Source organism: Apostichopus japonicus, chromosome 6 (assembly GCF_037975245.1).
Source record: "Apostichopus japonicus isolate 1M-3 chromosome 6, ASM3797524v1, whole genome shotgun sequence".
Lineage (NCBI taxonomy): Eukaryota > Metazoa > Echinodermata > Holothuroidea > Aspidochirotida > Stichopodidae > Apostichopus > Apostichopus japonicus.
In genome coordinates this window covers 6,676,790-6,689,069 of record NC_092566.1, presented here as the reverse complement: position 1 = coordinate 6,689,069, position 12,280 = coordinate 6,676,790, and the positions used below count along the sequence as shown (strand labels likewise).

The window sequence follows — 12,280 nt, the reverse complement described above, 5'->3', positions numbered from 1 at the left end:
GGGGGGGGGGGCTGGTTGAAATTGGACCTAGGCCATTGCATTATAATTGGACCTTGGTTGTATAGTGTTACTCATTATCTTTAGTAGGTTGTCTATGTGATAAATGTCTGTGTTTTTACACGGTGGCATTTTAGGAAGTGCATGCTTTTGGTAGTAACTTGTTAAACCATTAGAAATAAAGAATTATTTACTGTATGTGGCGCAATTGGGCCGTGTCCACAAATGACTCTTACAAAGATGGTAAAGAAAGTTAGAATTTCCAAGGTTTTAGTTTTTACTTTGTTCTTGGATAAATTGATCTCAGTTGCCCTATCCATCTTGTTACTGAGTTAAATAAGTTATGGCAAGGAATCACAAAAGCATCTGTGTGCCTCCGATTGAAATGAAATGCATTAATTCTCATCAAAATTGCAGCCTACAGTCTTTGGTTTGACGGCACTTGAATATATATATATAAATGAATGGCAATCCTTGTCGTCAACTCGCTCTTGGAAGTCTCTTTCGCCGTGCGTGAGTTTGGCGGCGTATGTACGTGATTAACCCTGAAGATTTGCAATTATGGTTCATGCTCCGTCAGATGCATTTACGAGTAATTCGTCAAGTTCAAAATGAGGCGAAAGTACAACTTTCTTCATGTGCATGGAAACTTACGTGACTATTATATGTAGTATTGAATCAAGTTGTATAGCTGCAATCATTAGTGTCAATTTTATTCAGGTTGCCCGGGTTAACGGCCATGTGTTTTCTTTCTGTTTTTCCAAATACATAAATGATTTGAATTACAAACGCGCGCCCTCCATATTCACTTATCTTTGTAAGTACAAAAATGGGTACATTGTTAAACGTAATCCCCGTAAACTGAGGTGAAATGTAATAAAATATTTATTATACTGTGGGCACGCCGTTTCTACAATATAAGTATTTTTAAGGCTAGAATAACGGGAAACGTTATTTAGCATGTGCATGTGTCGTTAGTCAACGTTCATTAACCGTTCTGTAAATAACAAAACGTTATGAAAGTAAAAGTACCGTAATGCTATTAATTAACATTCGCTATTCGTTGTAGGATCAAAGTTAGACGCACTTTTAATTGCATAACGTTAATTAACAATAAAATGTATGTACTGGTGGTTATAATGACGTAACACCCATTACCCTAACCTTTGTGTGATTGCACAAGTACACTTTATTACCGTTTTGTATCATTAACCACATCGGGACACTGCCATTTTCATATTCATTGTGAAAGTGTTACACAAAATTTCGTGGCTAATATTCTCGTTAGGTGATTTAGGTGCCTACGTATATAGCACATAATGTGTCTAATTGAGCATGTAAGTTGTTAGAACATTGCATTTGATATGAATGCATGTATTTATTGCGTGAGAACTTGTTATTTGTGCTAACATTAAAGTGACAGTTTTCACATTTCTCGCAAATACACAAAGTTGGTATTTACATACCTAACTTACTGCATAGATGATTAAATATTATACATTTATGAGTCTCCTTCAATTAAGTATATTTACAGATCGAGCCATTGCGGCATCCATTAGCCTGTGAAGGCAATCGGTAGTTTTACCGATTGATGAAAAATAAGTATAAAAGTAGGAAACCTATTCCCGATAAAGGAAGAAAACTTAGCAGTCGTGGAGATGTTGTTTAACCGAAAATAACGACGTGAATTCACGTACCTCCGCTAATAAACGTTGCAACGTTTTTTCACGTTTTGTTAAACTACGTCCAGCGCAGGCGTCCTGTATGGCTGCCGATATTCCACAGGAAAAAATGCAACATTATTTCTAACAGTGTAGGCTACCGTATACATATAAGGGGATATATCAAACTCTCTGTTAGTATGCTCCACATGATTTTCCCATTGACTAAATAGTTGGAATGTGGTCCTTGAAGAAGTTCTCACTTACTAAACGCATGGAGGTAAAAACAGATTTTGTGCTAAACCATACACATCACTGGATAGCTGACATTTTGGCCAATCATGGCATCTTCAAGTCTAAACCGTATCATGACCTTATAGTAGATTGTTTTGCCTATGCGAGCCTGAAGTTTTCACCACTTGTAAATAAGTCTCTTTACTTGCCTTGGAAGCCCTAAATTGTTCTAAAATTGTCTAAATTTACCAAATTTCCGCACCATATATAGTTCCATTTGGTTACTCTGACATCCATGCCATGAAAATATGTTTTCCTGTTGCTTTTCGGCACAAGTTTGCCTGACTCGATTTGGATATATCAACTGCTCTGACTATTATAGCATATCACGATATCGCCTTGGTAGCAGACCGAAATAAATTGTGTATACCGCCATCTATTTCAAGTGGCACTTTGTTTTCCCGCCATTCGCAATACTGACTATATAGTGGTTAGCGTTGTATGAGTCTGCGTCTCATTTTGAAATGTTAAGAATTAGGACGGAAAAGCGGCGGACCTTTTTTTCGTATGAATATTTAAAACAAAGAAATGCGTGTTAATTTTCCTCATCGGTTATATATTTCCTCAGAGTGCCATGTTTTTCCTCTGAGGGTTATAGGTTTATTGCTAGAGGTGTCCGTTGTCGTCGTCAGGGGGGAATATTTAGGTCAGATTGGAATATCTTAGACCCGTTTTCGAAAATATGGTTTTAGAAATATCGCCCTCTTTGTCTCTACTGACATATCCTTACTATTTGAAACATTCTGCTTTCGTAAGAAGATATATTTTACCATGTAAGGTACAAAACGATGAAACAGTATGCCGATTTTAATGATCAAAATGTTTAGGCTATTTTGCTACCAGTTTTAACGGGATTAAAAATCGTTAAAAGTTTGCCAAGTTCACTCTTTCCATATGAAATTTATGACCATCGAGATTAGCTTAATCCCATATTTTGAGGAGCGGTTTAAATTATAGGCGATAACAGAGGAACTGATTTGAGGTTGGCAATGAAATGCTTGCTTCAACTTTCAATATGAGTGGACATCATTCAGTGGACATTCTACTATATATTTTTTTTGCAAGCAATGGTAACCTTTAATAGTTCATCGCGTTTGAGTGTATTTCGCTATAGAAGTGTTTCTGCAACTGTGTGTGTGTTGGCGGGTTGTGTGTGTTTGGGGGAGGGGGGGGGTGTAGGGTTGTTGTATTCAATATCTTAACTTCATCAAAATCTTCGCGAACTTCGGAAAATCTAAGAGAGAGAGAGACAATATCCAGCAGTCCATGTTATTACGTTACGTCATAGGGTTTAATGTATGATACGTATGAAACATGGCATATATTGAACAGGGCTGGAATCGCTAATTAAATATGCTAACACCTCTTGCATGCCTATTGGCAGAAATGTCAAACCCAGCCTACTTCTGATTTTGTCCGAAAAACTGAGCTGAGCTAGTAACAGAAACGATGCGGTATTGATTCATCTGTGTTCGTGTAAAATGAGAAAAGAAAAAATAACAGACGAGATTTCTATAAGCTCGAACAGTTTGTTCTCGGTTTTAACCATTTTAAACTCGATCTTGGACCCACGGTTTTCGGTCTCGGTTTTTCGGTCAGTCAGTTCGGTTTCCCCGACGTGCAATGTATTATTGTACTAACTGGTTTGTGTAATAATAATTGACATAACATTTGTGAAAGTTCGTCATAGTTAAGTATAGGTAAGACCTCCCAATCGTCAACGTTTTTCTCTGAGTGAATAATAATGATAACATCTGCAACGTCGGCGTCGTCCCAAAATATACCTCATTGAATATTCACCTGCATTTCATCTATATTTGTCGCCGAGAGGTTTACCAAAAAAATTGTCCTCATTACGTGATTTTTATTTTGTTTTTGTCTACGTCATTCACGGCCAGTGACTGACATGTAATGATTTCCGGTGATCTAATCTGTAAGGGTCTTCGTCGACATTTCCGTTGTTTTTGATGTTTGGTTTTTCTTTTTCTTTTTTTAACATAAAAAAGTTATAGGGTCTGACATTTCAAATGTAACAAACCGTTATATTTACCCACACAGACTTTTCGCAGTAGATAATCTGTTTTCACAATCTGTTTCTCGTTTTAGATTTTAAAATTACGCTTTGCATATAGTTCTTGTGTATTATATAATGTAGGGTGGGGTGCATGCAGGCAGTATCAGAGCGAGGGAGCCGGACTGCTGGCAAAAAAACTTCAAACTAGATCTTATCTAAAATTTCACACTTCCCCAATATATTTACCTTAGAAGCAGTGGCGCAGGAAGGTACTTTTGAGGTGGGGGGCGGGGCTGAAGACTGTTGGCCGGCCTGGGGGAGTAGTTTAAGGGGAGGTGGTTCCCCCTCCTCTTTGGATTTTTTTTGCATTTCCAGGTGGCCTCAGATGCAATTTGGTGCAATATAGCACACTTCAACCGACCCACTCCATTTTGTATATAATTTTGCATTTTCACCTGGCCTTAGATGCAATTTGGTGCTCCAAATGAGATTTTTTTCTCATTTGGAAATGAAAAAGGGGTTTTCTGACTTGCGAAGCGGGGGGGGGGGGCGGAATGATACTTCCGCCCCTCCATATTTTTCACTGGGGGCTGGCGCCCCCAGCCCCCCCGGTTCCTACGCCCTTGCTTGGAAGTGAACAAAGTATTGTCTATCCCCTTCATAGCGAAATGAAAAGAACGAAAAATACCAATATAGTAGTCAACAACCCATATATGCAGGTCAAACGTAATTACACGTTTGTTACTGTCACTTCCGAATGGCATATCAAAATGGCGTTTCCAGTAGTGATATGTGACCTTTGACCTTTGTCCACTGGTCGATATCTGTGAGCAGTTCATACGGTTGTGATATATGTTTCGAGATGTCACAACGTGACGTAACGTGCGCAAACGACGACTTCCGATATCACGCAGACGAAAATCCATCATTGCTTTTCAGAGGATCAAAAGCTGATGTCACCTGTCACAAAAGTTGTTTGAAATCTGACGATAAAACTTCACTATATGAAAATATGCACACTCTGTCAGAAGGGTGTTTTTGATCCCATGAGTGACAGATAACCTGTACTTTTTGAAAATATTACAACAAATGGAATTGTAAAACCCAGAGGAGAATCCTGTTGGTATTCAATGTATCACACACAGCTTGCCACAACTGGTGTTTGAAACGTGAAGATTACACCCTGTTGTCACCCTGCAGAACTAGTTACACCCTGTCAACAGAATGCCACCAGTCTGTTTGAAACGTGAAAGTCGGTTATTATTATTCAAAGTGTTACATCAACCCTATAAGACTAAACCGCTTTCACGAGGCCTACATGACGCCTGAGATTGACATATATAAGACGAAATACGAATAGCATGACGCAAAAATATGTAATGTAATAATGAAATAATAAAAATATGATGAGTCAAGCTAATGACCATCTTATAAATCATTCCGTATTTCCCAATTTGAAGTATAAGTAAAGTATATATATGTATATAAAGTATAAATATTAATAATAATAATAACAACGTGTATATTTACCCCAAAAGCCGAATGGTGCTTGTAAAATGTATTAAAACCATTGCAACCTGGTTGGGTATCAGCGTTAAATGTACCGCCAGTTTCTTTTCCTCACTTACTATCGTTCTTCAGGGAGTGTGCTCATGTCCAGCCTTCCACAGATATCAGCATAACATAATGACCGTGTTACCAATTGGAGTGTATGTTCTTTAACTTTGTATCGATGTTGTGAGGAAAATAATAAAATGATAGTATGAATGAATGAATGATTTTCTCATCAGTTTCAAGCAAGTAAAGTAAATATAGGCGAGGACAAATTTACCTACAAACACCGTAGTACATAGTTGTTCTCACATGTAAAATGTCGTGAGAAGTTGGTAAAATGCGTTACCGTCTGGTCGTGATAGCCGAAACACCCCTGACGGCCTTTTGCAAAACAGACTATGGGCTACTCCAGCCAATTGGTACAATTTCCAATGCTATATACCACTCTATACTGTCCTTCGTGTCATGCTTCAAATCACTCGTACTGACAGTATGAAGAGTTCCTAAAACCTTTATCTGATAGAAACATGATATTCATACTGCTCATATTGACCGTACAAGTGCTTTGAAGCATGATTCGAAAGTGCAGTTTTATAAGAAATTGACTTAACTATGTGTGTGGCTATGTGTGTGTCCACTAACTGTTTGTCACGTCTGACGAGTATAGCGGGAAAGCGTTTAAATGATTTCAATCAGTTCCGGACATTTCGTCTCTCAGACACTTGGGAAGTTTTAAAAAAAATTCGACATTTCACTATTTGATATAAAACTTGGCTTGTCAACTTCAATGATCTATATTGTTACTAACATATTTTATTATCGAATTAGCAGTGAAAATAAAAATAAGATTCAACTCTGAAAGTTGACTATAACCGCCTCTACATTCTTCGTATCCCGTGGGCTGGGTGGGGACAGATAGATCACTTTGAGATAAATGGTTTTCAATTATTTTTATTTTTGTATTTTGTTGTTGCCATTTTGGAAAGTTTACCATTCGATGACAATTTCTGTTGATAATCACCTCCAATTTGATCTCTTCCTTTTCTTTTCAGGAAATTTGTTCCTCGTTTTGAATCAACGCTCTAGCACTTTATCAACCTTTATAGTAGCCCTTGTATTATTTTACTCTACCTTGAAAACTAAAAGAAAACCACAATTCTGTATTTGTATGAAGATTACAAGCGCTTAGTTCATCCCCGTAATTGATCTTCACCGACAGTGCTTTCAGTTTGAATGCTAAGGCTCCTTGCAATAAGCAGATATTAGTTTGAATGGGCGGGAGTTTCTTAATTAAGACTGCAGGATAAACACACAGTCAACACTTTTACAACACTATACGCTATTACTATACTATACTCGTGATCCAAAAAAAAAAAAAAAAAATCACATCTGTGTGACGTAGTAAATTTTGCAACCCGCATCACAGCGTATAGTAATTGTTATATTACAATGCCCCCGCCGTTCTTTAAATCGCGGTCTAAGGATGCTGATTCGAGCAGTAAGCATCAAGACATGGGACATGGCGCTGGCGCTCAGTCGTCCGCGAAGAATGCGGAGAACGGCGGCGGAGACGCCGCCAAACTCCGGTCCCAGATTAGCGAATTACAGAAACAACTCGAGGATAGGGATCGTAAAATACAGATGTATCGAAAGGAAGCCGAGAATCACGAGGCTGCGATAAAGGAAAAGGATAAGGAATTATCGAGGATTAAAGAAGAAGTGAATAAACTACACTCTGTGTTGAACCAAACCACCAAATCCCAAAGTGATGGAAAATCGGATATATTTGCCACCATACCGGAGGAGAAGGGGGTACAGAAGGATCGCAACAAGAAACAGGGTGTTTCTGGCGAGAGTGGATTGCAAAATACCAAAGGACCACAAGAGGAAATGAGGAGGTATTCGAAGGATCTTCGGTAAGTCGAGAACAGGTGTTTTTTTTTTACTATATAGCCTATAGGGACCCTTCATTATAGTGCCTGTGTGACGTCACAAATTCAGTTTCGTACACTTACGTGCTGTAATTTGTAATAAAAAAAATAACCTTTTTTCAAAGTTGTTATGTATGTTATCCCCTTCCCCCGATACTTTAGGTTGGTGATATGGACAAAAAGATTAGGCATAGGAAGAACGCTTCGTGCAGACAAGGAAAGTTTTGTGCAAACCTAAAAACAATCCACTCAAATCTTTCGCATCCTATCTATATGCAAATTTGAATATTCATGTTGCCAATTTATTCTATTTGCATATGCTATATTTGTTGTTATATAGACAAAAATATTAATTCAAAGTATAAGTTCATGCTTACTATCAAATTTTCGACAGTTGTGTGGTTGACTACCGTATCTAATAAACAAAGTGAGATTCCAAAAGGACTAAAATTGTTGCAACTGAAGAGGTGGCTGTTATCGCCGATGCGTCCCCGTGGATGTCTTTTAGCATAGGACTAACACTGTGTATATATGCCCAGTGTAAGATATAGTCATAAGTACACGTTATCTACGTTTATATCGTGTAAATATATATGGATAAGCCAAATTATTCGAACTTTGTCCATCAATTATTGTTATGCTCGGTACAGCGAGTCCAACAAACGCGGCTTGACCCCCCCCCCCCCCCTGTAGGCTGTGGATTATATTTGGCCCAAATGTTGAAACTCATCCACTGATATGCACGATAGGTTTAAAAGGACACCAACATAAAGGCCCATATACCCTAGTTGTACACGGCTAGCACGGTTGTCATAGCAATACAGAGTGTGTGAATTATAGTTGTATAATCATGACCTGTTGACGTATGCGTTAAATAATATCTAGGACGTTCGAGGAAACTGCGTGAGTTTCCAGAGTCTGAATAAACAGTTTATATGCAATTATAAATATGATTCACAGAAAGCACAAGGACAAAGATACAAATATGAAATGAAGTACACGTTGTTTTTTATTCACATCGACAAGGGTTTCAGCAATAATGCTCTCAATATATCTTACTCTCATTGTTTGTTTGTTTCTTGTTTGTCTCGTTGAAATTGTCATAAACGTCATGCGTCACTTTCAAATAACTGGCGCCAGCGAACTATTTGAGAGTTTTTCTTTTCTTTCTTTTTCATTTAATGTCCGGGAGGCGGGGGGGGGGGGGTGTCCTTCAAGCTGACTTCTATGTAGGTGGGGTTTTAGGGTCCTCCAGAAACAAAAGTTAACGTAACAGCTTCATTTTGAGACATATCTGAGGCTAAAACTACAAAGTCCAAACGCAAGATGTGAGCGGTTGAATGGGGTAAGGTGGTGGTGGGGGCGGGGGGGGGGGGGTAAGATACACCCCCTGGTAATAGGGTAAAAATAACTTTCTTAATTTGTATTCGCCTTTTCTAATGTTGCCACTTTTCCGAATATGATTTCTGAATATTGCAAGAGAATCAATCTGAATGCAAAAAATACCGGTTGACTGCTTGCAGAAGAATGTCTCACAACGTATATAAGCTTACGGGCAGGGTTCACCATTCTGTTTTTCCATTTTTGAAAGCTATACTTCCTATCTATAAATAGCTTTAATATATACTGGAATAAACTGAAGCAACATCTTAAATCTGTAAGGGAGACAACCCCCCCCCCCCACTACCTTCCTGCCCCAAGACGTTTCTGATGTGTCTTTTATCCAACTCATAACATTATTTTGCATCATGTGAGATGGTTAATTAGTGTTCAAGTAGTTTCTTAACTCACCTTCCTGCCCCAAGGCGTTTCTGATGTGTCTTTTATCCAACTCATAACATTATTTTGCATCATGTGAGATGGTTAATTTGTGTTTCAAGTAGTTTCTTAACTTCACCGATATCTCCCTATTAGATCGATGGGCGCATAAAGTCAAATATGTATATTTTATTACATGGTTTAGAAGGAATGACACACATAATTATAGCTACACCGTATATAATCTACAGTTTTCGACAATGATGACTTAGAAAAAGATATGGAGAGATCATACACCGTTGTGGATATGTATATTAAAACAGTATACGTCGGAGTCCGTTAAACGTTCATTATACAATTTGTTTAAACTGCGTTTTAGTTTACCGATACGTCCCTGTCGTTCTATAGTTATTTCAATGTTGTTATTGTTGGTGTATATCGAGCAGGACATTTCTTCTTGTAATTCCCTAAATCGTCTTCCTAGAAGCTGTCGCGTATTCTTCTTTCTTTTTGTAGCCGCAACTAAAGGTTTTGTATCGATCGAGTTCGCCAAAAGCTATATTATTGTGTACGAGTTTCACTGTACACTTTTGAAATTGCATGGGTAACCTAATTGAATTGCGGACAACACAAATCCCAAGTCCCGCAGTACCTATGTATAATTCTATAGATTCCAAACTATAATTTTCTTTTTGTATTTGAAACGGTATCGTCAGGCACAAGCTGTTCACATTTGGTTCCTCAGCACTGAAAGTCGAATTACATAGCTACATTAGTTTTTTCATTTGTCTTTCATTTTGAAAGAACAATAAATGCATTCAACTATTGTTCTACGGCTAAAATGTTCCATGTACTCCTGATAAGAGCTCTGTTTCCAATGGTAGATAAAGATGCTAGTAAACTTTGAATCAATCTAGTGGAGTGTTAGCTACATTTGTTTATTCATTTGTCTTTCATTTTGAAAGAACAATAAATGCATTCAACTATTGTTCTACGGCTAAAATGTTCCATGTACTCCTGATAAGAGCTCTGTTTCCAATGGTAGATAAAGATGCTAGTAAACTTTGAATCAATCTAGTGGAGTGTTAGCTACATTTGTTTATTCATTTGTCTTTCATTTTGAAAGAACAATAAATACAATCAACTATTGTTCTACGGCTAAAATGTTTCATGTACTCCTGATAAAGCTCTGTTTCCAATGGTAGATAAAGATGCTAGTAAACTTTGAATCAATCTAGTGGAGTGTTAGCTACATTTGTTTATTCATTTGTCTTTCATTTTGAAAGAACAATAAATACAATCAACTATTGTTCTACGGCTAAAATGTTCCATGTACTCCTGATAAGAGCTCTGTTTCCAATGGTAGATAAAGATGCTAGTAAACTTTGAATCAATCTAGTGGAGTGTTAGCTACGTTTGTTTATTCATTTGTCTTTCATTTTGAAAGAACAATAAATACAATCAACTATTGTTCTACGGCTAAAATGTTTCATGTACTCCTGATAAAGCTCTGTTTCCAATGGTAGATAAAGATGCTAGTAAACTTTGAATCAATCTAGTGGAGTGTTAGCTACATTTGTTTATTCATTTGTCTTTCATTTTGAAAGAACAATAAATACAATCAACTATTGTTCTACGGCTAAAATGTTCCATGTACTCCTGATAAGAGCTCTGTTTCCAATGGTAGATAAAGATGCTAGTAAACTTTGAATCAATCTAGTGGAGTGTTAGCTACATTTGTTTATTCATTTGTCTTTCATTTTGAAAGAACAATAAATACAATCAACTATTGTTCTACGGCTAAAATGTTCCATGTACTCCTGATAAGAGCTCTGTTTCCAATGGTAGATAAAGATGCTAGTAAACTTCGTTTGATATTTTTTTTTCGTTGTGTCCCCATCGACCGCTCACATTAGGTATGGAGAAAATATAACTGAAATAAAATCAAGCGGATTAGGTTTGGGAGAGGGAGAGAGGGCTTCTTTATAACCTATTTCTGCGTCCCTCATAGGCTAGCCTTTCGAAGATCGCAAATTGCCCCATTGGCCCCATGTATGCATCTGACGATCACCACGAAACCAGTCTACAGACGGTACGTACCACCCCATGCTCCCTTCCTTTCATCCCCTCCCCACCTCCCCCATCCAACCTACACGAACACACGTTGTCGGTCTGCAATAAGCTGACTGATCAATCTTAGTCACAATTGGATGTAGAATTCCAGAACCAAGAACTACAACTGCAATATTATATCACTTCGTATATGGAGCTGATCCACCCGTGGGGCACAATCATATGGTTAGGCTTACTTGCGGTAGATTCATTTTCATAAATAGCGATGTTGAAATGTCAAGGAAAAAAGCTCATGTCGACCGACTAATATGTGTGTCTATGTCTCCGTGGGAAGGGGTGGGAGAGGGGCGGGGGTAGGGTGAGTCTGGTAGCTCTGTACTTTCACAGGCCTCCCAACGTCGAAACACAAGCTTCCTTAATCGAGAAAAAAACCTCGAAAAAACAGTGAACGAATTAGATCATTTCCACTGCGAAAGTCCCACAAGGTTTTGAATAATTTTCGTGGAATCTGTTTTGCTAGTCAACCTTTCAGTACAAATAAGGACAACCCCGAGGCATCTTTCACGGTTTCGTTAACCTTTTGCATTTGTAAAATAAGATCTTAAAAAGGAGAAAAATTGAGCCAGATTCTACTAATTACACAGCTTTTCGATGAATGACCAATGTGCATGTTTATCGCCTCCTTAGGCCAAATGTCGTTAATAGATAACTTTTTACCTATTTTTGTACAATTATAGTCGGTCTCTATATTCATCTTGAGTAGATAATTTGCTAGAAACACCGCTCGTTACGTGCAGAACGTGATAGCATCCTTAATATTGATTTCATTGCTGTTTTTTTTCCAGTGACGACAAACCCCTTAGGGCAACTTTCAATATGATTTACCCGAATTTTCTTGTATATAGTTTCTTCTTTTTATTATTTTTTTGCCGTAAACATGCACGATCAGCAGTAATCGTGTACGTCGCTCGATAATATTTCAGCTTCGTTTGTTCTTG

General features: G+C 37.8%; 1 protein-coding gene across 14 annotated transcripts in view; it reads left to right on the top strand.

Moving 5' to 3' along the window:
• The window catches only part of LOC139968818 (cGMP-dependent protein kinase 1-like), a 183,934-nt gene that overhangs the window by 79,381 nt on the left and 92,273 nt on the right, over window positions 1-12,280 (top strand). For all 14 annotated transcript variants that reach the window (XM_071973249.1, XM_071973248.1, XM_071973247.1 and 11 more), the window contains exon 3: window positions 6,573-7,436. In XM_071973249.1, the coding sequence (XP_071829350.1) occupies window positions 6,970-7,436 (467 nt within the window). In that variant the 5' untranslated portion in view covers window positions 6,573-6,969. The remainder of the gene's footprint in view (window positions 1-6,572; window positions 7,437-12,280) is intronic.